This window comes from Megalobrama amblycephala, linkage group LG10, assembly GCF_018812025.1.
Source record: "Megalobrama amblycephala isolate DHTTF-2021 linkage group LG10, ASM1881202v1, whole genome shotgun sequence".
NCBI lineage: Eukaryota > Metazoa > Chordata > Actinopteri > Cypriniformes > Xenocyprididae > Megalobrama > Megalobrama amblycephala.
In genome coordinates this window covers 25682359-25707848 of record NC_063053.1, presented here as the reverse complement: position 1 = coordinate 25707848, position 25490 = coordinate 25682359, and the positions used below count along the sequence as shown (strand labels likewise).

Here is a 25490-nt window from a genome sequence, read left to right as displayed (position 1 = left end):
GGCAAGCTTACTCAGGGGTTGTCAGCTCATAGGGCCCTGAGTCCACTGTCTTTTTATACACTAGGTGCACTTGAGTCAAGCTAGAAAAGAGCTCAGCTCTGAGATCTGCCACTACTGCCTGCTACCAGGAGTTTCTATTAAACTGCAGGACAACCAGAAACAAGAAGGAGGGAAAATCCAGCACTTTTAGTCTTTTTTTTTTTATTCTCAAACACAACAAAAAGGATTAAAATTCTTCTTTTTGAACCACTTCCCCCCATTCCCCTTCTGAATCACACCAGAACTTTAGGAGGATGGCAGAGCAGACGAGGCAGGTGTCTCTGACCCAGGCTGTGACCCTGGTGTTGGTTCTGCTCACCTCCGCTGCTTCAGCAGAGGAGTACGACTACTATAGCTGGCAATCTGACAATTTCCACAATGGCCGCTTCTATGCAAAGCAGCCACAGTGTGTGGATATCCCAACCGACCTGCGGCTCTGCTACAACGTGGGCTACAAAAAGATGCGCCTGCCAAACCTACTGGACCACGAGACCATGCCTGAGGTCAAGCAGCAGGCTGGCAGCTGGGTGCCACTCCTGGCAAAGCGATGCCACGCTGACACGCAGGTGTTCCTCTGCTCCCTTTTTGCTCCAGTGTGCCTGGACCGGCCCATCTACCCCTGCCGGTCTCTGTGCGAGGCGGTGCGTGACAGCTGCGCCCCGGTCATGGAGACCTATGGCTTTCCCTGGCCAGAGATGCTACAGTGCGAGAAGTTCCCCATCGACAACGATCTGTGCATTCCCATGCAGTTCTCTGCGGGTCACGCCACTCAGACTCCAGGTAGGACCTGCAAGAACACTGAGGTTTAATATGTTAATATGACAGTTATTGATTAATTCAATGAAAATCTAAAATTAATTTACACAGGAAATGAATGCAACACAGATGTGACAATTTTATACCTGTACACCAAAATTTGGCAAAAAAAAGCAGGAAAAAAAAAATATAATTTTAACATAGCATAAATAAATAAATACAGATGAGAAGAGATGCATAAAAAAAACATAGAAATATCTTTTTTTTTTTATTATAAAAGTTTTTATTTTCATATTTAAGTATTGTTTTTTAAACATGTTCATGATCAATTATAAGCATCAGTACTTGCTGATTTTAAAACCTCCCCTTTTTGTTTAAAAAGTACAAAAATTATAATCATCAAGTCTCCAAAGATCTATACAATAAGGCCCATTTTCTCTTGCTTTGATTAGCCTAGAGCTCTAGAGAAAGTAAAATTAAGAAAAGCTCTTGGAAGGACAAAAACCTTTCACTATCTAAAGCAAACATCTCATGTGGAATGTGGAGAGGAGCGTTCCTGCTGTGCCCTGCCTCTCTCTCTTTGTTTAATCGTGCATTTAGGTTTCCAATTAGCCAGGCAACCAAACCCTTTGGATCACTAATTAGTCAGAAAAGTTGTACATTACTTTGTCTAACTGAAATGAGAAGGACTATTGTAATGGAAACAGCAAGGACAAGAGAAGCAAAATGGAAGTGTAGTTAATGCTCAGTTTGAGGACGGTGTTAAACCGCATAACCAGGACAATAGACTATCAAAAGAATAAAAAAAGAAAGAAAAATAAGCATGTGGTGTCAAAGAAAAAAAAAAATATTAAAAAGAAATTGAAACAAATCTTATTCTTTGTCAGTTTGTAAAATGCGTCCATTTCCTTAACCATTTGTAAAGATTATTGCAAAAATTAATGCAACACGTGATGCACAAATGACACATCCCTATACAGAACAATGAGAAATATGCATCATAATGTATGCTGTGTTCAAAATGAACCATATTTTCTGTACAATACAGCTTTCCTTTCATTTAAAAATATATAAATAAAAACTAACATAACAGTAGGACTACCAAATGTTATCTAATGATAATTTTCATTCAGAAAAGTTGTGTAGAATAGAAAATATGTTTACTTCTAACATCTGGGGACATCCTGAAATGTAAAACTGATTCAAACATAAAGGGGATTTTTTTTTTTTTTTTTTTTTTTTTTTCATTCTAAAAATGACAAATATTTTCTAATAGGGGTAAGATAAAATGTTTGGTTTATTCTTTAGTCATAATTAGCTATACATAAAAACAAAAAAAGCCTACAGTATATGTACATTTAGATAGCCAAGTAAACATGTGTGTAAACATGCACACAGCTTCTCTTTTCACTGTTAAGATTTGATGGATTACAATGTTCTCAAAGAAGAAAAAAAAGAGGCTTTTGAAAAAATGTGACTCCACAATACTGTTTTCATACTTCAGAGTTAAGTAGCTTGGCTTCTGTTAGAAAAATAAGCTCCTTAAAATTGCAGCAAACTCAAGAGCAAGCAGAGAAAGAGTGGGACCTTCAAGACAATATCATTTACAACCATAGCTGTTCTGAAATTACATGATACTGAGAGTTTGAAAACTAGCAGAACTAAGTAAAATTCTTTCTGCATCACAGCTGAATGGGAAAGTAGCTCACAGCCAAGCGTTTACAGCGATGTGTGTTTTGGTGAGCGTGCACATCGACGTGAAACAGGACTCTAGAGATAACATGACAGCACAAACCCTCGTTTGACACGGCCAGTCGCTCCGGCCTGCAGCCGTCAGCTCAGGCACACTCGAACGGCGGACCAGGGACATGAAGAGCTGTTTTTTTCCCCTGTGGTTTGAGGTAAAATCCTGGGATGGGGCCCGTTCACAGCCAGAGCCACAGACATGTTTCACGGGCTGTTTCTGGAGATACATTCCAGTAAATCACATTGGACAGTGCAACAAAAAGCCTCTTAAAATAATATTGTTCATTCTACAAACCGAAGACTAAACAGAAGTTCTAAACAGACAAACAGCCAAAACAAAAAACATGTTATTGGCTCCTCAGAAAAATCCAGCATACATCCTATTTTATGACATATTCACTGCTTATAATCTGTGATTATAAGGTTCTTCTGAATTTAAACCTGAAGCACGTCACTTTGAATGTTAAAATATTTTCTCACATCCCATTTTAATATGCAGAGACAACTACATGGTGATTTTGCCAAGTAAGACATGTTCTTGGTTCAACATTTCTGTCCAAATTCATAGTCCTAACCTTATCCCTACCCATAAACCTAATCCTACCCTTAAAGGATTAGTTCACTTTTAAATAAACTTTTCCTGATAATTTACTCACCCCCATGTCATCCAAGATGTTCATGTCTTTCTTTCGTCAGTCGAAAAGAAATTAAGGTTTTTGATGAAAACATTCCAGGATTATTCTCCTTATAGTGGACTTCAATGTCCTCCAGACGGCTGAAGGTCAAAATTACAGTTTCAGTGCAGCTTCAAAGAGCTTTAAACGATACCAGACGAGGAATAACGATCGGTCATTTAAAAAAAAAAATTACAACTGTATATGCTTTATAAACACAAAATATCGCCTTCAACGTACTTCCGTTTTTTGCATTCTTCAAAACGCTTACGCTGTATGTCCTTCGCCTTCCCTATTCTACTTATGGAACGAACGCAGCGGCAGTTTCGTTTTTTTCTGTAAGTAGAATAGGGAAGGCGTAGGACATATGGCGTAAGCATTTTGAAGAATGCAGAAAGCGGAAGTACGTTCAAGGCGATATTTTGTGTTTATAAAGCATATACAGTTGAATTTTTTTCGAAAATGATAGATCGTTTCGCTAGATAAGACCCTTATTCCTCATCTGGGATTGTTTAAAGCCCTTTGAAGCTGCACTGAAACTGTAATTTTGACCTTCAACCATCTGGAGGCCATTGAAGTCCACTATAAGGAGAACAATCCTGGAATGTTTTCATCAAAAACCTTAACTTATCCCTAAAATCAGAGGGAAATGATTGGTCAATATAAATGTAGAAGTCCCTAAACCTTGTTGTAAGACTGAACTCGACATTAACTGTAAACCTATCGCTCTAATCTGATTGGTTGATTGAAATGTTGTTCCGGGATCAACAAGGATCTTGATCCAAGAACATGTGCTACTTGATGAAATCATGTTCACTCAACTGCATTGGTTTAGCAGTTTTAGGTGGGGCTATTTGTTAGCTGACCAATGGCAGAAGGGGGAAGTATCTGTGAAACCTGTTTGAAAATCATTAGTATTGCTGCTCTGGAATTTTAGTGTTACATTTTATTATAAGAACAGAACCAAGACAATTAATTAGGCTAAACATAGAAATGTACAAGATAAAACAAACCTACCATCTCAGATAAGAGTGAATGTGTATTCCATTGTGGTTCTGTTAAACGCAGAGGTGCTGCTGCCCGAGGGGCGGCTCGGGGAGACATGTAAACCCGTCTCTGTCTCCGCTCACTGCACATTTAAACAGACATAAATCACAGCAGTTTTTCATCCTGATTAATGTTTTATGTCCGAAGTGTTGCTACTCATAACTTCAAGGGTCCAAATGAGCCATAAAATTATGACCTGTGCATAGTTTAAACAGAACATTTTCCCCATAAACTGTGATACAGAAAGTCAGCGATGCAGAAATCACTCGGGCACAGAAATACCTGTAGTCTCTCTGAGGAAACTGTGAGGACTTACTCTTATATCCATGATGACAAACTGTGAGAAAGTCTTTCAGATTTCATTGCTTACGGTTTTCTAGTCTTTCTAAATATTTGATATTTTATTCAAGTACTTTAAATGAATAATATGGAAGTTTGGGGCTAGTTTGTTCAATTCCTGTAAAACTTTCTCAATGTGGGTATATTTTTAAAAGGTAATTTCTGTATAGGTACATATTTTAAATGGCTACAAAAAAAAAAAACCAACTATTGGACATTTTCAGCATTATTGTGTGTGTGTGCGCGTGTGTGTGTGTGTGTGGGGGGGGGGGGGGGGGAATTCAATTCAGTTAATATGTTTACCTTTTGTGAAAGCGCAGCGGGGCATGTTGTCACACTATATGGTGTGTCTTGTCACAACAAAACATGCCAATAAGTCACCAATATTAAGGTTTTGGGCAATAATTTATGAAAACACAGTTCAGGCTTTCCAATTTCAAAACATACTTTCATTAAATCATTGACTCTTGCCTGAATGTGTGGTTTGAGATAAAGGCTTTGTGACAACTTCCTCGTGTGACTAGCCCCTTAATATGTGACCACTATCGAAAATCTGTCTAAATAAAAAAAAAAAAAAAGACAGACAGACAGACAGACAGACAGACAACCTGACCCTACAGACAACCTGACCCTACAACCAATAACAATTGATTGGTCAATAAACTTGAATAAAAACAACAATTGATGTTACCACATGAACCACATTTTTAGCTTACCTGACAAAACAGGTTTTAGAGTGTATAAACTGCTTTAGGAATAAAGATTTATTTCAGAAGCAGTTCTGTTGAGTCCTTACACGTTTCAATGAACATAAGAGAGTATTCAACAGGAAATTCAGGGAATAGATTACAAAAAAAAGCCAGTATTGCTCTGATATCACTCAATCTCTGAATTGGCACTTCTTGCAGAAACTCGGTTTGCAGAATTACCCTCGCTCAGTCTCCTGACACATGCTTTGGCTCCGTTTCTACCAGGCATCCTGCCAGCGAGCCACCCTGCAAAACAGAATAAATCGCTCTGCTGTGCAAATAAGACATTTCAGCTTCAAGAATGCAGCTCACGACGGCCTGCGAGTACGAAACAAAAGTTTCCTCCACAACACGCTCGGTGTGTGCAAGTCACCGTACATGTCACCCGCTGAATGCTGAATGTATGGGAATTTCTGCTCAGGGACCAACTGATGGTTGAAATGTACAGAGGGGTTCAACTCCCCACGACCTGTGCACTGAAGCCTGGTGAACTTTGACCCCTCTCCTCATTATCTACCGCTATGTCTGTGCTCGAGGCTGGGGTGATAAACTCTGACCCTTGGTTTTTAACCTGGAAGGGGGAGTCTGGAGACGAGCCATGTAAGTTCTTGTTACCAGATGCTTTTGTTTTGTGAGCTCAAGGGAGGACCTGTGCTGAATAAATGACAAAATCATATTCGTCACCTCAGAGATCAGATATAACACACTTCATTGTGTGGTGGATTTCAGTGGAGAACTTCAAGCTTTAGCCAATCTGGTCACGGTTTGTTTTGTCAGAATCACCCCACAGGGGCTGGACAGAGTTTTTTTTTAGCTGTACAAATGAATGACTTTCCAAATGTTCACAAGCCACATCCGGCATTCTTCCTAATTACTCGGTTAAGTAGATCGATGATATGATAGAAGCTCGGAAGCTTTCATAAATGGAAAATACACCTGATACTTATACCCAAAAATCAAAATCAGCCATCAAAAAAGAGATTGGGTAAAATATCAAATAATAATAATAATAATAATAGTAATAATAATAATAATAATAATAATAACAATAAGAAAACATTTACAAAATATTTTGTATATACTACTGTTCTTACATTTCTGTACTGACTCTAAGATTTTTTAATGATTCTGAAAGAAGTCATTCATGCTCACCAAGGCTACATAAAAAACAAACAAACAAACAAAAAACAGTTATACAGTAATTTTGTGAAATATTATTATAATTTAATAAAACTCCAAATTACTCAAGTCATCAGTGTCACGTGATCCTTCAGAAATATTTCTAATATGCAAATTTTATTTATTTATTTATTTATTTTGTTTGTTTTGTGGAATCCGTGATACATTTTTCAGCATTCTTTGATGAAAATAGTATAAAAGAATAGCATTTATTTTTGAAATAGACTTTTTTAAACAATGTAAATGTCTTTAATGTCACTTCTGATCAATATAACACATTCTGTGAATAAAAGCATTTAGTTCTTTCAAAAAAAGAAAAGAAAAAGGAACATCCGTTAAAACATTTACTTCCAAAGCAAAATGGTATAAAATAGTTTTTAATGTACACTGCGCAACTTTTTTGGATCATAATTAACAAAATTTAAATAATGAGTCAATACATCAGCCATCCATCTTCCAAAATGTGTTTTTGTCTTACCCTGATTCATTATGTTAAAGGGTTAGTTCACCCAAAAATGAAAATTCGGTCATTAATTACTCACCCTCATGTCGTTCCACACCCGCAAGACTTTCGTTTATCTTCGAAACACAAATTAAGATATTTTGGATGAAAACCGAGAGCTTTCTGATCTCTGATAGACTGCAAAGTTATTACCACTTTCAAGGCCCAGAAAGGTAGTAAAGACATCATTAAAATAGTCCATGTGGTTGGCTTGGCTTTTCAGAGATGGTGAGAACTGAGGGATTTGAAATGATGTGAAAGTGACACAGAGACAGTGTTTTTATTACTTTATTTTTAAGTTTTGTTTTTGTTGTTCCACAGTGTACTAAGTTAACTAAGTTTAAAATGAACATTAATTTTCATAATATAAGAAAAATATTGGCCATTAGTTAATTGTTACGCCAATTTAGAGAGGGCTGTGCTTAAAACTAGAAGAAAAAAAAAATGCCAATGGAATATAACAAATATACTTAATTGATGATGTATTCTCTGAAAACAAGTCTTTTTATCTTTTACAAATTTGCTTCAAGTAAATAAATCTTGTTTTATGAATGTTTAAACATCACTGAAAACAATACAAAATACAGATTAGTATAATGATTTCTTTTTTTTTTTTTGGTACTGATAATGTAAAATTTGCCCATATATGAGCATGTGTACAGTATATGTCATCCAGTAATATAAAAGCCCACTGAACAGAAACCCAGTGCCCCAGTAGGTGGCACAATAAACATCTGTATCTCTACAGTTAAAAATAAGATCAGCAAATAACTATCAGCTCCAAGAAGGTCATGTACAGCTGTTTGCATGTTCCAGTGAACATTTTCACTGTCAAACTGCTGAGAAGAATGTTTTCACAGTGTCCTATTAAAAGCTTACCCCTGTATTTGTCTTCATACATCTGCAATGACTGTAAAATATTCTGGTTTCTCTGACATTCAGACACATCCTGTTTTGGAGAGGCCCAAAATATTTTTTTCTCAGACTATAGTCCGGGTATATGCAGGACATACTGTACACACTACAGATTTGTGGGGATGTGATTTCACAGTGATGAACCACTGAAAGTCTTAATCTTGTTTTATAACTTCCCTTCCTCTGTGAGGAAATAAAACTAGCAGCTGCCAAACCTCTCCCTCTCATGGCTTCAAACACTGCGGATTAAGCTCCATTAGCACTGGCCTACTGCCCCTGCATGAGTCCAGCACTGCATTGAGTTCTACTTGCTGCACTAAAGCAAACACCCTAGAGCTGTTAGATAAACAATCACATGGGAGTTTATTTTATTGGAAACCAATCATTTTAGTAAATATGAAACATTCCACCTTTTATTTGTTTGTTTGAGTCTCCTGTGATTAACCAACGATAGGCTGAACTGAATCTTTCACTGAACTTACTGTATCATTGCTACTGACCTCACATAACAGTTTATCTCATTAATGAACACCAATAAAATCTCAACCAATGGCCAAGTTTGGGGTGGGACTATCTGTTTGTTAGACCAATGGCAGACACAAATACATGTAGTCCGGTTCATTTAATTGTAATATATAGGTAAATTATATTTCTGACTAGAATAAAACCAGTTATTTTTTTAAGTTACATCTGAAGCATACGTTGTTTTTAGATTACCTAAAAATGTTTTACAGTCTACTTTAAACACCAAAAACGGTGTACTTACTGTTATGGCTAAATTTTCTATTTGATAGTTCTTTATGAGACACTAATTTTTAACCATCTTTTCCTTTCTTTACCCTGTAGTTTCAAAAGTGTGTCCACCCTGTGACAACGAGTTGAAAGCAGACACCATAATGGAGCACTACTGCGCCAGTGATTTTGGTAAGATATTAACTTTTATTGAGACATCAAATTTGACAACTTAACTGTGATCTCTTCATAATGGTAAAAATATGTAATGAAAAAAATGATGAGAAAGGCTGCGGTTTGCTTGTATGGGAAAGTGGCCACTTTAATATTTAGTGTGAACATAATAAATGTGACATCATGAGGAAAAACAGATACAATATGAGGTTGCTCTGCTATGCATTGAATTAACATTACTGTGCATATGTTACACCATACAAAGAGTTGACTTTAACATCCCATCTTGCTTTAAGTTAAAATGCATTAAAACATATTTTCTAAGTAGAGAAGTTGAATACAGTTTGGAAGATATCAAATTCCACATTAATAATATGCAAAACATCCCAAACCTGTTTTCAATGCATGGGGCACGAGTTCATACAGAACTGATGTCCAGTTTTCAATGGTGCTGGAGGATTTCTGTTGTAACTGTTTTAGATTCTTTATGGTTCGTTTAAAGTGATGTATTCTGACTGGAGATCCATTGATCTGTCAAAGGTAAATTCTCTAGAATGAGTCTCTGGCACTGAATAAAAGAGTTTCAAGGTTAAAAGTCATTTGAAAAGCCTTCCCTATAGAGAGCAGAGGATTATAGCACAGTAGAGTCACACATACGCCTGACTTATCTTTGGCTGTGAGGCCTGTTTCTCTTGGATTTGTACGTATTTTAGTTGATAACTATTAGAAAATATTGTTAGTAGTAGCCTGAGTGTTCTATGTTTTATATTTTACACATTAAAGTCAGAAAGAGAAGTGCAGACATCACAAAGAAAAAAAAAATCCACTAGTTCCTGCTCTTGAGATCTAATACTCCACATACTGAAAGCATAATGCATGAAAGGATATTACTGCTTGACTCATTTCTTCCCCTTCACTGGTACCTGATCACATGACTTGTTGTTTGTTAACTAGTGCTGTACAGTTTATTATGATAGTAAGTTTAATAGCGTGCTCTATTAGTCTTACTTGGATGTTAAGGCCAGTTTCAACAGTCTAACTGTACTCAGTGTGCAATCAACACATACTTGACAGCAGCACACTTATCAAATGATTTAAGGTTTGTGAATGTGAAGACCGCTGCTGAGAAACCTCTCCATTAGAGTGTATTCACTGGCTCTGAATCCAGTTGATTTTATAATATTTTATGTAGCGCTAAGGAAATTCATTGTTTTTAAGTTTGGTTTTGAGATTTTATAAGGCTTTATTTTGTTTATATCTGATTTGTCATTGTCCTTTTTGAGTGAGAGCATTTTAACTCAAAGAAAAGTTCTCAGGTGCTCAAATCTAGAGTTCAAAATAATAATTAACCATTTTGTATTTTCAGTGACTGCAATAAAATACAAATATGTATATATACTGTATATATACACACACAGACACACACATTTGCGAATAAAGAAGCATTTCCATGTCATATGTTCAAGATAACAAAATTGTCACTTCCTAGGAAATTGGCACAAAAAATATCTGTAATTCGGGGAAGAAACTATGGAAACCGAATCATGAATTCGGTTGCTTGGTGTTTGGAAATGCAATCATATGATCTTTCGGGAGGAAATTAAACCAAATAATTTTGATGACAGACTTTGGCTGAGGTGTTTTAGGATGATCAAACCAACATTTGAAATGCTGTGCGATGAAACTGATTTGCAGGTTAGTCCGTGTTATCCAATCACATCCACTGTTCTTGCAAAGTCACTTGAGTTTCCCTTTTGAGGGAACTCGTGCTGCGTCAATGATGCTTTGGGAATGCCTCTGCGTGATTGCGTCTGAAGCATGTGTGTCAACTACTCCAATGGTGAGAGTGAACATCACATGCAGGTGACAACATGATCAGGAAAGCATAAAAGCACATCCAGAATGGCTGATGTTAACTTCTGTGCCTCAGCAAGCGTTCTGTGTTCATACTGTTTGTCCTCTTTATTGTTGTCTATCCCTATATAGTGCAGTCAAAATCACAGTATTTCAAATGGCGAATAAGCAGGCATTCAAATTGTGTGTTCCTCCCTGCCCTTGTTTTCTTATGGGTTGGGATACACATGATTTGTGTGTTATGTGTTTGGGAGCAGAGCATGCTCTGTCAGCCTTTGAGGAGGCTGACTGCGAGTATTGTGAAAGGCTGCCGCTTCGCACGCTCCTCTCCCACCTTTCACTCTTTGAGGAGAGTGATCAGGCTTGCGTTCTCTATGGTTCTGGCCCCACTGCTACTGAGGCAGCATGGAAGCTGATATCGTGGGATTCGCAAATGGATCTCACGGAGGCGATAAAGACAGGCCCAGCCTTTTCTCTGCCATCACCCGTGGGATCCAGCGCTCTCTCACTGGGATTGGAAACCCGTACTGCGGCTTCTTCTACCCGGGGAGAGAGCCTGGTGCTTCAGCTATCCAGCTCTGAGGTGGTGGATGTATTAACATCGAGGCTGGTGAGATTTGCCACTTCTATCTCCAGCGTATGAGGAGCTGGCGAAGGTGGTTACTCGTGCTGTGTCTAAATTAAATAGCAATTGGCCAGCTGAGAAACAGAGCGCACACCCTAAAAGCAAGCTAAATGAGCACTTTTTGTCTCCTAAATCTATACCACGGGGCCACAAAGAAATATCAAGGTCATGGAATAAGCCATATTCTTCATGATTATTCAGCCCCAAGTCCATGTCTATTCTAGCATCAAGGGGTTGAAAGAATGTGGCTATGGGGCAATGCGAAAGGTGGAAAAGGCGCTTGCGAGCTATCTGTCCCCAGATTTAGCATCTTCACTGAAGGCCCTCACGCTGCCCACTAAGGGATGCAGGCCGTTCTTTTGCCTGCACGTGTTGCTGCGATCCTCACAGTCGTAAAGGAGATAAAGCTAGGCCAGTCACTCCTGACTGTTGGTTCTGATAGCAGCTGTGTCCAACGTAATACCTTTTGGCCTGCTGTACATGAGACCCTTGCAGTGGTGGTTCAGGACCAAGGGGTTTTCTACAAAGGGGAACCCACTTCGTATGATAAAGGTTACATGCAGGTGTCTTCACACCTTGGTTATATGGAGAAAGCCTTGGTTCTTGTCACAAGGTCCTGTGTTAGGAGCTTAATGTTAATGCGTCACGCTCACAACAGATGCTTCTCTCACGGGATGGAAGGTCGCTCAGCTCAGGGTCTGTGGAAGAGTCATCATCTTTCGTGGCACATAAATTGCCTGGAGATGATGGCTGCCAAGGTATACATCCTGGGGTACCAAAATACAGGAGCAGACATTCTGTTGAGACAAGGGCTGAGGCCTGGGCAATGGAGGCTTCACCCTGAGGTGGTGAAGCGTATATGGGAGGTTTACGGCCAAGCAGAAGTGGATCTGTTTGCGTCTCAGGACATGATGATCTGTCCATTTTGGTTCTCCCTCACACACTGTATAGTACAGACATGGCCATGGCTATGTCTGTATGCTTTTCCCCCGATTGCTCTGCTCCCAGGAGTTATGGAGAAGGTCTGCCAGGACGGAATAAGTCTACTTCTCGTAGTGTCGTACTGGCTGAGCCGATTTTGGTTCTCTGACATAGTATCCCTCCTCGATGGCTCTCCCTTGGAGATTCCCATCAAGAGGGACCTTCTGTCTCAGGTGGGAGGCATGATCCTTCTTCCCCGCCCAGAGATATGGAACCTGTGGGTTTGGCCTTTGAGGGGGTCCAACTCATAGACTCAGGTCTCTCAACTGAGGTTGAAGAGACCATGCTTCAATCCAGAGCTACATCCACAAGGAAACTTTATGCCCTAAAGTGGAATGTATTTGCTTCTTGGTGCAGAATGCGTCAGTGGGATCCAGTTAACTGTCTGGTTGCAGGGCTACCCCCATCCACACTAAAGGTGTACCTGGTGGGCATAGCTGCCTACCATGTCCATTTGGGTAGTGTTTCAGTGGGGAGGAACCCACTAGTGACTCATTTCCTTCATGGCACTTTGAGGCTGAGGCCTACAATTTGTACCAGGGCTCCATCCTGGGATCAGGCTGTTGTGCTCAAAGGTTTATCTGCGACTCCCTTTGAGCCCCTGGAGACGGTTCCGGAAAACTTTATGACCTTAAATTCCTTCTAGCCATTTCTTCTCTAAAAAAAAAAGGAGTAGGAGATCTTCAGGCCCTGTTGGTATCCCCCACGTACCTTGAGTTCGCCCATGGATGACGCTGCGTCGCCCTGCCATACTTCCTGCATCCCTGTGATTGACTTGCTTCAGTTAATTGAAGCTAACGTCAGATTCCGGATATGCTTTTATGCTTTATGTTTTTCTGGTCATGCCGTCACCAGCCGTGATGTTCACTCTCGCCATTAGACTAGTTGACACACGTGTTTCAGACACAATCACACAGAGACATTCCCAAAGCATCATGACGCAGCGTCTTGTTCCCTTTTCAGGGAACTATGGTTTGTCCAGTACAGGCAATCTTCATTGGAAAAAAACAGACAAACTTTAATCACACTAAAGACCAAACACACAACACATAATTTTAGTATTTTTCCTTATTTTGCTTTTGTTTTTTAAAAAAGCTTCCAATTTTTAGCATTAGCGTCGGCAAAAACCATTTTACAGGGTTAAAGACACACACACACACAAATCTAATTGACCTCATGGGTTTTGACTCTATTCGCCCCTCTAATGGTTATTTTGAGCAGCCTGAAAGATAAATGATCTTTAATCACCATTATATAAGGAATGGCGATTAGGGTAAAGTGCAGCAATAGAGACTCTTTTCTTTAAAGATTCATCACAGCTCTGCAGTTTGAAGTTTTGAATTCAACATAATCTAACAATAATCACAGCATTAAAACACGGATTGGCTAATTATATAAACAGTATATATATATATATATATATATAGTCCAGAATGACTTCAGTGTGTATGTTGGTTAGCCATATTAATGGTTTTCATTGTATAAGCTAAAAAGGTGATGCAGTTGAATTATAAAATAGAGTAGAAATTATGGTATAATAATGTGATATAATAAATTGTTTGGTGTTTGCATTGTCAGAATATTTCAACACAATAGTCTCTATTGCTAAAACCTCCCAAAGCTTTATGCAGGTCTATTGCTTGGCTATGGCTTTGGACATAGGGAAGTTTTGGTTACAGAATTATTGAAAGAATGCTGCAAATACTCAGGGCGACACTTTTCCTCCGTGCCTTCCTTCATCTGCTGTCAGACCTACTGCCAGCAATTTAAAGCAGCTCTTGTGGTTTCGGCTTGTCACCACGATATTGCCCAGGCGTGCTCACTCCCCACAAGCATTACGCATCATGAGCAATCACCTGAATCAGAGAGAAAAACCCCATGTGTAGCTGAACTACAGTTTGGTATGTGAACTGTATGGTTTTGTAGTTTTGCAAAATGTCTTAAAATATTTTAAATCTATCTACTTTGTAAAGAGAGACAACTATGTCGAAAGCTGATTTCCCCAAAAAGCATAAATAAACACCATGGCTCTGGGGGTGTCCCGACACAGCAACAATACTATATTTTAAGCAACAAGACTTCTCATAGACTTACATTAAATGAGGGACCCACACTATAATTAGGCACAAGAAATTGTTTAGTGACTTGGCGGTGGCCACTTTTGACTTGGACCACTAAGCAGCCACAATGCCTACCAACCACCAAAACACCTAAGCAACCACCCACAATATGTCTGCAACCACCTTCCTTTGGCCTAGCAACCACATTCAATAAATTAAAAACATCTTAGAATTGTGGCGTGTACTCACATTTTCTTCTTTGTCATCTTTCCTTCCCTCCATTTCTCAGATTGATTCCTCATTCTATACACTCTTTTCAGTTTTTTTCAATTGATTTTTGTTTCTTGACATTTGATTATTCCAGTGAAATTAATATTTATGCCAACACCAAATATCCCCATGCAAGTGAACTAAAACGGTTATCAGTGAAACTATTTAAACATACATTCCAGAGATGCATGAATGTTTATGATAGTAGACAAGGAGCCTAGCTCACACTGATTATGCAGGACAAATGTTGTCATTGATTAATGTGCTTTCAGCACGTTTGGATAAGTTCTGTTTCATAGCATCAATTACAGGTTTTACTTGCCACTTTCATGTTTTCAAATGTAACTTAGAAACAAGAGAACCTGGGAATGTGGATCACAGTGTTATTTATTTGAAGCAGGCTTGCTTCTTTATGGTTTCTAAAGGAAAAACCAGACCTGATCCAAACAAAAATTATGGAGATGGAAGCTGAAATTCCTGTGCTGAAGCAGTGCAAATTCATGAAGGATTTTGTGTGTTTGTGGGGGGGGGATGGGGGGGGGGGCGCACACACCACCAAGCCACACACCACCAAAATACACAATAATGCAATGTCTATGAAACATCTTTTTTAGGGCATTTTCTAAGCAAATGTTCATGTATGAGAATAATTATGAATAATTTAATTAATTTGAGTATCATGTTTATCATTTAACTTGATTACCTTTTTAATCATTTGACAGCCCTAATAAAGTTAGTAACAGGCAGGTAAGCTTAGTCACAATAACAAAAAATACAGTGTAAGGGTTAGGGTGTGGTTAACTGGTTTTATAGTAATTAACTACATGTAACGTGTAACAAGGACACTGTAAAATAAAGCGTTACCAAAAATTACATATACATTTTTTAAAGAATTTTATAATTTGTATACATTTAAAATTACATGCAAAAAAAAAAAAAATAATAATAATAATAATAAAAAATGCATAAAGGGGGTCGAATTGACCTGGCATTCTAAAAACATTTATTTATTTGATATTCCATGAATTGAAAAACTGTTTTTCTCATCAATGTCATTTTTTATATTTTGTGGTCATAGGATGGGGGAAAAAAAAAAATGTATGACTACCCCAAGAATGCATCAAGGGGTCAAATTGGTCTTCATTTCCTTTGAAATTTGGACTCAACAGTATTTTTAGACACATTTTTGTCAATAATAATATTAATTTTCTTGAAACTTTATGGATTACTTAAACATCTGTTGTGACCTTTTTTTTTTTTGCTCTGAGCCAATAATTTGCCTTAGACACCAACCTGAATACACAGTGAAAAGCACAACCTGGGCTCAAAAAGCAGTATCTGAGTTTTGTACTGGTGTTCATAACACAGTAGGCAAAAAAAAATAAAAAAATAATAATAATAATAAAAAAAAAAATTACCCAGATGATCAACTTCTTCTGCATTGATTCTGAGGTTCACATCCACTGGACACTTTAATATCCATAGACCATGGGAGAGGAGTTGTGAATAACAGGGAAATGGCACAACTCACTCTATAGCTCACATGACAATGCTAAAATGGTGGCAGATGTAGTACAGTTCAGCTTTCATTCATAGTACACACATGCATGCTTGATAATACTTTATTCATGCTATACATATGCATACTTTTTTTAATAGTCATGAAATACTCAACTGTAGAGCCTAAGACAATGCAAATTCAGATGCAGTAGAGAAAAGTCAGGAAAGGACATCTGAAAGCCTAAACAAAGCAAGAGGTGCAATCTCTTCTCAAAAGTTATGGCAATTTGAAAATATGAAAATTTAAAAAAACTTTCAAAGAAGGAAGATTTGGTGGCTTATGTGGATGGGCTACCGAAGGGGTGTTCACTTTTCACATCTGTCTTTAAAACTTTCCGTTCCACTCACCGTCCTCTCCCTGGTGAGAGTAATTATTGCCGTCCATGTTTAAATGATGCTCCTCCGGGGAGGTGTAAACTATTCCAGCGCTCTGGATAGCCTTGGTTCTTCCTGTGTGCTCGTTGTGAAATGTCTTGTTGCTTGAGACAGCAAAAATATATGGGAGAATTGGAGTGTGACCAAGGGTCCCATGAGAAGATTTCCCATTTTTTCCAATGGATAAAGTTAAATGACAACACCCAAAGTAGTACCCAAAGCTTTTCCAAAGGTCTTCCCTTGGTGTTTTTAAAGGGATCGTTCACTTGTAAATGTTCTGCAAAAAAAAAATAAAAAATAAAAATAATAATCTGACACTAGTAGATATTAAAGGTGCCCTAGATTATGTTTTTAAAAGATGTAATATAAGTCTAAGGTGTCCCCTTTTTTTTATAAATTTTTTTAACTGCCTATTTTGGGGCATCATTATAAACGCCCCGATTTATGCTGTGGCCCCTTTAAATCCCATGCTCTCCGCCCACAGAGATCACGCTTGCCTTAAACAGTGCCTTAACAAAGTTTACACAGCTAATATAACCCTCAAAATGGATCTTTACAAAGTGTTCGTCATGCATGCGGCATGCATGTGTCAGATTATGTGAGTATTGTATACTGTTATATTGTTTACTTCTGATTTTGAATGAGTTTGATAGTGTTCCGTGGCTAACGGGTAATGCTACACTGTTGGAGAGATTTATAAAGAATGGAGTTGTGTTTTATGCATTATACAGACTGCAAGTGTTTAAAAATGAAAAAAGCGACGGCTCTCTTGTCTCCGTGAATACAGTAATAACCGATGGTAACTTTAACCACATTTAACAGTACATTAGCAACATGCTATTGCTAACGAAACATTTAGAAAGACAGTTTACAAATATCACTAAAAATATCATGTTATCATGGATCATGTCAGTTATTATTGCTCCATCTGCCATTTTTCGCTATTGTTCTTGCTTGCTTACCTAGTCTGATGATTTGGTTGTGCACATCCAGACGTTAATACTGGCTGCCCTTGTCTAATGCCTTTTATAATGTTGGAAACGTGGGCTGGCATATGCAAATATTGGGGGCGTACACCCCGACTGTTACGTAACAGTCGGTGTTATGTTGAGATTCGCCTGTTCTTTGGAGATCTTTTAAACAAATGAGATTTATATAAGAAGGAGGAAACAATGGAGTTTGAGACTCAATGTATGTCATTTCCATGTACTGAACTCTTGTTATTTAACTATGCCAAGATAAATTCAATTTTTCATTCGAGGGCACCTTTAATGACAGACTTTTCATTTTTGGGTGTGATGAAAGCTAATAATTAATTAAAAATCATAACGTAAAATTTAAATCATTTTTAAATAAAAATCAAAATAAGCCTAAACGAATGTGTTAAGTTATATGAATTATTGAAATATGAACTTAAAATCTCAAGCGACAAAATAATTTTGGGAATTCCTGCTCTAAGTCTCTATATTTTATCTACAGCACTCAAGATGAAGATTAAAGAGGTGAAAAAGGAAAAAGGCGACCGCAAGCTTATCGCAGCACAAAAGAAGAAGAAGGTTCTGAAGATGGGAATACTGAGGAAGAAAGACCTAAAGAAGCTCACGCTATACATCAAGAATGGAGCGAACTGTCCCTGCTCGCAACTGGACAATCTGGGGAGCAACTTCCTCATCATGGGCCGCAAAGTGGACCAACAGTTACTGCTCATGTCCATCCACAAGTGGGACAAAAAGAGCAAGGAACTCAAGTTTGCCATTAAATACATGAAATCTCATCAGTGTCCCACCTATCACACTGTCTTCCAGTGACCAATGACTCTTCTTTCTGCAACTTCCAATAACTCTTTCAGAGACCGTATCCATGCCTAATTCCAACCATTAGTACAGATGTATTTTATTACTCATGAAATGGCTTTTGGAAACTGCTTAGGACTTAATTCATCATCAAGTACAGCTACATTTTGTTGGCAACTGTATCGACATAAAAAGTATTGTTTATGAAGCAATCAGCACACTTATGATGCTCATGCATATTTTAGTGAAACTTTCCTGGTTCCCTCATTCAGAGCACAAGCTATGAGACTTTTTGGAAAGACATTGGCAACCTTTTCAATCAATGTGAGAAAAAGAGAATTGTGAACTAGAGCTTTAAAGAATGCACTCACTTACTGAACACATATTTGATTTCAATGGCGAGATTCCACAAACAAATGAAACAGAACAAATATAGTGCCAACTGGTTTTTATCTGTATCTTTTATTTTGTAGATAAGGAATAAAAAGTTTTTATTATGTATTACGAAGATCGTGATCATTAGCAGCAGAATGGGACTCGACTCCGGCTTGAAACTTGGGAGGTAAGAAAACTGATGGATTGAAAAGTGTTGGTCAGGACGGAGGCCCAGATATGTCAACCGCAGTCCTGTGAGCAAGTCTGGACCATTTATCTGATCTAAGAGCACACATCATATCAGCCAAGCTTATGACAGACTCTGGACTCATTCAATCATTTTGGTTGGTGAGGTGTTTTTCATGCTTTCTATACAGTATGCAACATTATTTTTTACTAAAATTATTATATATTTCTACAAATATACAGACATGGTATGGAAAGAGCCTTCCGACGTTACATCTCACTGTAATAAAAGTTCAAATTTAACTGTGCTAGTTCTGTTTAATCAGATATCACCATTTAATGATATTATCTAATGTTGTTGTCACAAGGATTTGTTATTTATCTTCAGGAATTAACTATAGTTCAACCAAAAAAGCCTTCTTATCGTTTCAAACCTTTATGAATATCTTTCTTCTGTGGTACACAAAAGGAGAATTTTTCAGAAAACAACTTTTTTCAGAAAACAATTTTGGTTCTGTCCAGTGGCAGATCATTGGGGAGGCAAGGAGGGCACATCCTACCCAAAATTTTGAGGTGAAAATGGGCGAAGGACGATTTAATGTTAATAAAAATCCCAGTTATTCATATAATTTCATGTCTCAGAATGTGTATTTCTTGTTTGTAAATTCACCATTGTAACAGCATAAAATATTACTGAAGTTGGAACCACCTCTTCACCAAATATGCCGATGTCATTACAATTGTTAGGAAAACTGTGCCAACTTTTGCCTTCATTGGTAAATAAAAAATAAAAAATTGCACCAACTACCTTAATTATGGAGAGTAGAGATATTGAATATTTGATTGCCAGTAAATTTACTAAGACACCATTCGAACAGCAGATTAAAAATAAAGGAAGTTCTGATGCCTAAATTGTATATACTACAGCAAGGGGTGGGCGATGTGACCAAAATCTTATTTCACGATATGAGTAATTTTATTTCATGATAATGATATATGTAACAATATAGTTTTTTTTTTTTTTTTTTCTTTAAATAAGGTTTTTATGATATTCAAATTTGATACCATTGAAATTTCATAATTCTTGTCACCAATTAAAAAAAAAAAAAAAAAAAAAATTAAAAGCTTAAGTAAATAACAAAAAAAAAAAAAAAAAAAAACCTCAAGCTTACTGAAGGCAAGTAAACAGTGATAAAATAAGAACAAATAAACTAATTACAAGCAAGAGGGCAAAAAAATCGAACAAACAAATTATAAAAAGCAATCAAATGTATAAAAAAAACACTTCATAGTCTTCACTATGTAAATGAAATATACATGTAATGTTACAAAAGTGATATTCAGTCAAGAGCCATGAGAGATTTTCTCTCTTTTGTTGTTTGATTAACATTACTGACACAAACAGCAGCAGGTTATTAGGCTTCTGTCACTTTAATACAGTGGCCAGGAGAGCTCAATACACTGCAAATTAAGAACACATGCTGCAAATGCTCAAAATGCAATGAAATACAGAAACATGCTGCAAACAGCACTTACATGACTGATGGCAGAAGGTCTGGACTCTATTGCAGTTTTCATTGGCCAAGGACCGCCTAAGAGGATGTTTGACTGACATGTAACGCACCAATCACAGTTTGTTTTGTTTAGGCGCCTGAAAGGTAAAGTCGATGTCCCTACAATAAAGGACCACCATGCGTATAATAAATTATTAATTTAAGAACGTTGCGCAAGTTTACTGCAACAATGGAGCAGTGAACGTCAAATACTTTTGAAAATCCAGTGTTTAGTTAATCCTGGAAAGTGCTCATTGTCACAGCTTCAAGGCGTTCTTCTTTTACTAGGGGGTTTAGCATCATGGCATTTGTTTCCATTAAAGACCGGACCGCTTATTGCTCAGTGTATACTCATCAGTGGTGTTGTTGATGACCTGAAATGTGAGTTTTTTCTTTATTTTAACATCCTGATCATATGTGCATCGTGAGTATTTGCAGTGTGTTTCTGTATTTGGTTGCGTTTTGAGTGTTTGCAGCGTGTTTCTGTATTTGGTTGCCTTTTGAGTATTTGCAGCGCGTTTCTGTATTTGGTTACGTTTTGAGTATTTGCAGCGCGTTTCTGTATTTTGTTGCGTTTTGAGTATTTGCAGCGTGTTTCTGTATTTAGCTGCGTTTTGAGTATTTGCAGCACGTTTCTGTATTTTGTTGCGTTTTGAGTATTTGCAGCGTGTTTCTGTATTTAGCTGCGTTTTGAGTATTTGCAGCGCATTTCTGTATGTGGTTGCGTTTTGAGTATTTGCAGCACGTTTCTGTATTTTGTTGCGTTTTGAGTATTTGCAGCGTGTTTCTGTATTTAGCTGCGTTTTGAGTATTTGCAGCACGTTTCTGTATTTTGTTGCGTTTTGAGTATTTGCAGCGTGTTTCTGTATTTAGCTGCGTTTTGAGTATTTGCAGCGCATTTCTGTATGTGGTTGCGTTTTGAGTATTTGCAGCACGTTTCTGTATTTAGCTGCGTTTTGAGTATTTGCAGCGCATTTCTGTATGTGGTTGCGTTTTGAGTATTTGCAGCACGTTTCTGTATTTAGCTGTGTTTTGAGTATTTGCAGCGCATTTCTGTATGTGGTTGCGTTTTGAGTATTTGCAGCGTGTTTCTGTATTTAGCTGCGTTTTGAGTATTTGCAGCACGTTTCTGTATTTTGTTGCGTTTTGAGTATTTGCAGCGTGTTTCTGTATTTAGCTGTCTTTTGAGTATTTGCAGCGCGTTTCTGTATTTTGTTGCGTTTTGAGTATTTGCAGCGTGTTTCTGTATTTAGCTGCGTTTTGAGTGTTTGCAGCGCATTTCTGTATGTGGTTGCCTTTTGAGTATTTGCAGCGCGTTTCTGTATTTGGTTACGTTTTGAGTATTTGCAGCGCGTTTCTGTATTTTGTTGCGTTTTGAGTATTTGCAGCGTGTTTCTGTATTTAGCTGCGTTTTGAGTATTTGCAGCACGTTTCTGTATTTTGTTGCGTTTTGAGTATTTGCAGCGCGTTTCTGTATTTTGTTGCGTTTTGAGTATTTGCAGCGTGTTTCTGTATTTAGCTGCGTTTTGAGTGTTTGCAGCGCATTTCTGTATGTGGTTGCCTTTTGAGTATTTGCAGCGCGTTTCTGTATTTGGTTACGTTTTGAGTATTTGCAGCGCGTTTCTGTATTTTGTTGCGTTTTGAGTATTTGCAGCGTGTTTCTGTATTTAGCTGCGTTTTGAGTATTTGCAGCACGTTTCTGTATTTTGTTGCGTTTTGAGTATTTGCAGCGCGTTTCTGTATTTTGTTGCGTTTTGAGTATTTGCAGCGTGTTTCTGTATTTAGCTGCGTTTTGAGTGTTTGCAGCGCATTTCTGTATGTGGTTGCCTTTTGAGTATTTGCAGCGCGTTTCTGTATTTGGTTACGTTTTGAGTATTTGCAGCGCGTTTCTGTATTTTGTTGCGTTTTGAGTATTTGCAGCGTGTTTCTGTATTTAGCTGCGTTTTGAGTATTTGCAGCACGTTTCTGTATTTTGTTGCGTTTTGAGTATTTGCAGTGTGTTTCTGTATTTAGCTGCGTTTTGAATATTTGCAGCGCATTTCTGTATGTGGTTGCGTTTTGAGTATTTGCAGCGCATTTCTGTATGTGGTTGCGTTTTGAGTATTTGCAACTCGTTTCAGTACTTGGTTGCGTTTTGAGTAGCGTGTTTCTGATTTTGGTTGCGTTGTGAGCATTTGCAGCACACGTGTTGTCAGACTGATGTTGATGTTTTTTTTAATTTCCTGGTGTTTTTTCTATTGGGATGTGTTTTCTTCAGTTGCAGTGCATTGAGCTCTCTCAGCCTCAGTACTTTAAGACCGAATGCATGAATCCAATATACTGTTACACATGCGTTTTCTTTTTCAACTGTTTATATATTCACTTAAGACATAAATGAATATGTTTATGAGGATACTTGCAAAGACAGGTTTTTTGACACAATATTCAGGCCTATGTGTATTTAACTGTTCAAATCCAATTAGGCAGCAAAAAGAAATTAATAAGCTTTTGTGATGGTGCAGCACAGCAACGTCACGTGAGCGTAATCGCGATAAAGACGATAGTCCAAAATCTCTACCGATTTCTATTAATCGTTAGTCGTGTCTACAAGTTGCCCACCCCTAGCTATAGCAATCAGCTTCACTAAACGGCAGAACGTGCTCTTTTAGCACAGACACTAAAGGGACAGAAGGATGGACTTTTGCTTCAAGTCGTGGGTTAGGTGAGTGAAATTATATTTATACTGTCTTGCTGTATCTAAAAGTGACCAAAAAGCCATTTTAAAGCAGTTAAGCAAAAAAACAAAACAAAACAACAACAACAAAAACAATCAATCAATCCTCTGAGTTTGACAGCATATGTACAACATTCACTTTTAGCTTTCCCAAAACATTCCCTTTTGCATTCCAATGATCAAAATAAATAAATACAAGTTTGAAATGACAATTTTTCTTTTTGGCTGAACTAACCCTACAAGGCAAAGCCCTATTCATTTAAAATAATGACACTGCACAACATAAATACATACCAAAACCACAAATGGAGATGCTATGAGCTAAGTCTAAAACAGGAAATGTTTATCAGATATCCAAATCACCAAAATCAGATCAAGACTGACACTACAGTACTTGTGTTTCCTCTTGCCAAAAGTTTCTCTTAAGAACAAATCTATGTGCCAACCTGTTTAAACAAGAAAAGAAAAGACCAAAAGAGCAAATTACCAATTCAGTGCCAATCTCTGTAAAAGTGAATAGGAAAAAAGCAGTGGAATTTATCTGAGATCAAGGAGAAAATGCCTCTCTTCCAGTAGATGCTGGCATTGTGCAACCTCATTACTGGCCTATTGTCTAGGGATCTGTCAGCTCATGCCACCCCAACTCTCACATTCAAACACTCTTCACACAGCTTACATCAGACAGATCCAAACATCACAGTCTGATCTGTGCTCCCTCACATGTTCTACAGTGTCACAGTACCATCTCAAAAAAAAAAAAAAAAAAAAAAAAAAAAAGTGTTACAGACACATTCATGCTGTCCAATTACAGGCTGTTCACTAACACAGAACCTGATTTCACCAAGTGCAATGTTTCTGGAACAACATCTTTGTTGATAATGGAACAACATTCCAATCAACCAATCAGATTTACAGGACAAGTTTATATTTTGTCAAGTTTAGGCTTCCATCCAGTGTCAGGTGCTTTACATCAGTCTTATTCACCTATAATTTCCCTCTGATTTTAGGAAAAACTTATGGGTAGGGTTAGGTTTAGGGGTAAGGATATGGTTATGATTACATTTTCAAACAGGCATTTTGTTCCAAACTATGTTGGCCCAGGAACGCATCTAACTCTGTAAAATCAGGACATTCACCAACACGCAACTCATACACTGCTCTTTGCAGACTCTTACCATCTTTAGTTAAGGTTCCCATATACACATGTACATGTATTTCTGGTTTATCACTCAAGGATGATATAGAAATATGTACTTTCACACAAGATGTTATTATAGGCTATATTCGGTTTGGCCTTATTTGCTAAAACATTTCAAAATAATTAAAAAAAAGCATGAACTGAAAATTCACCCTAATCTATATTTTAAATGCTTGTAATATATATTATTGTGAAGAATTCATCTATGCATGTATTTCATATAAAAAAAAAAAAATGCTTTGACCTCATATTATTTAATAAAATGTCATTACTGGACTTTCCGGTGAAAAAGACAGATCTCTCTCTAGTGACATATGCAGGACTTCTCGAATTATTTAATCTGCTTAAACCCCAATGCTGAAAGCTCATGTTCATCTGTCTCCATTTTGATTGCAGTTCCCAAAATTCAGCTTGTTGAATATCAAGATTTTCCAGTGGGAAAAAAAGGACCTTAAATTTTGTCGCTCATTTAGGATGCCTTTATAAGACTTGAAATAAAGAGTCCTTTTCTTGTCATTTTGAAGCTTGATCTAGTTCAATTAATTCTATTGAAAAACTGATATCTTCAATTAAACTTAAATCACAGAATTTAAATTTTAGGCCAAACTAACATTTTTTTTGTTTGTTTTGTTTTTTGGACAAATTCAGAAAAACAGCTGCATATAACACCGAATCAGATTATACAAACTATGTACAAATTTGAAAGTAATGGACACGTGCTCAATTAGACAGGAGAGGAGGAGAGGAAAGGTTCAGTGAGACATGAACATGAGATACCAGAAGAGAAAGAGTCTTCTCATAGAAGCTTATCAGACGGACAGTCCTGGCCCCTCCTTCTCATCGTTCTGTCAGCATCACCGCAAAGGTCACTTACCGTGATTAAAAAAAGGCCTGACGGCCGCAGACAGGAGGAACAGGGCTCCGCTTTGTGCCAGATGACCGGTGATATAAACAGCCCACCACACCAGCAATCAAAAGATAATTTAGACCCTCTGTCAGCTTCTGTGTCATACTGATTTCCCTGAAAGGTTAATATCATGGGGAATGCAGTGCCCAGCCAAGAGCGGCCCCCAACCCCTCACTCTCTCTGGTTTT

At 37.6% G+C, this 25490-nt stretch overlaps 1 protein-coding gene across 1 annotated transcript; it reads left to right on the top strand.

Moving 5' to 3' along the window:
- On the top strand, positions 1–19560 carry sfrp5 (secreted frizzled-related protein 5). The gene is made up of 3 exons (XM_048205564.1): positions 1–819; positions 8793–8870; positions 18057–19560. Exons 1-3 carry the CDS (start codon positions 294–296, stop codon positions 18383–18385), a joined length of 933 nt encoding a protein of 310 aa, XP_048061521.1. The 5' UTR covers positions 1–293; the 3' UTR covers positions 18386–19560.
- The last annotated feature ends 5930 nt before the right edge of the window (positions 19561–25490 follow it).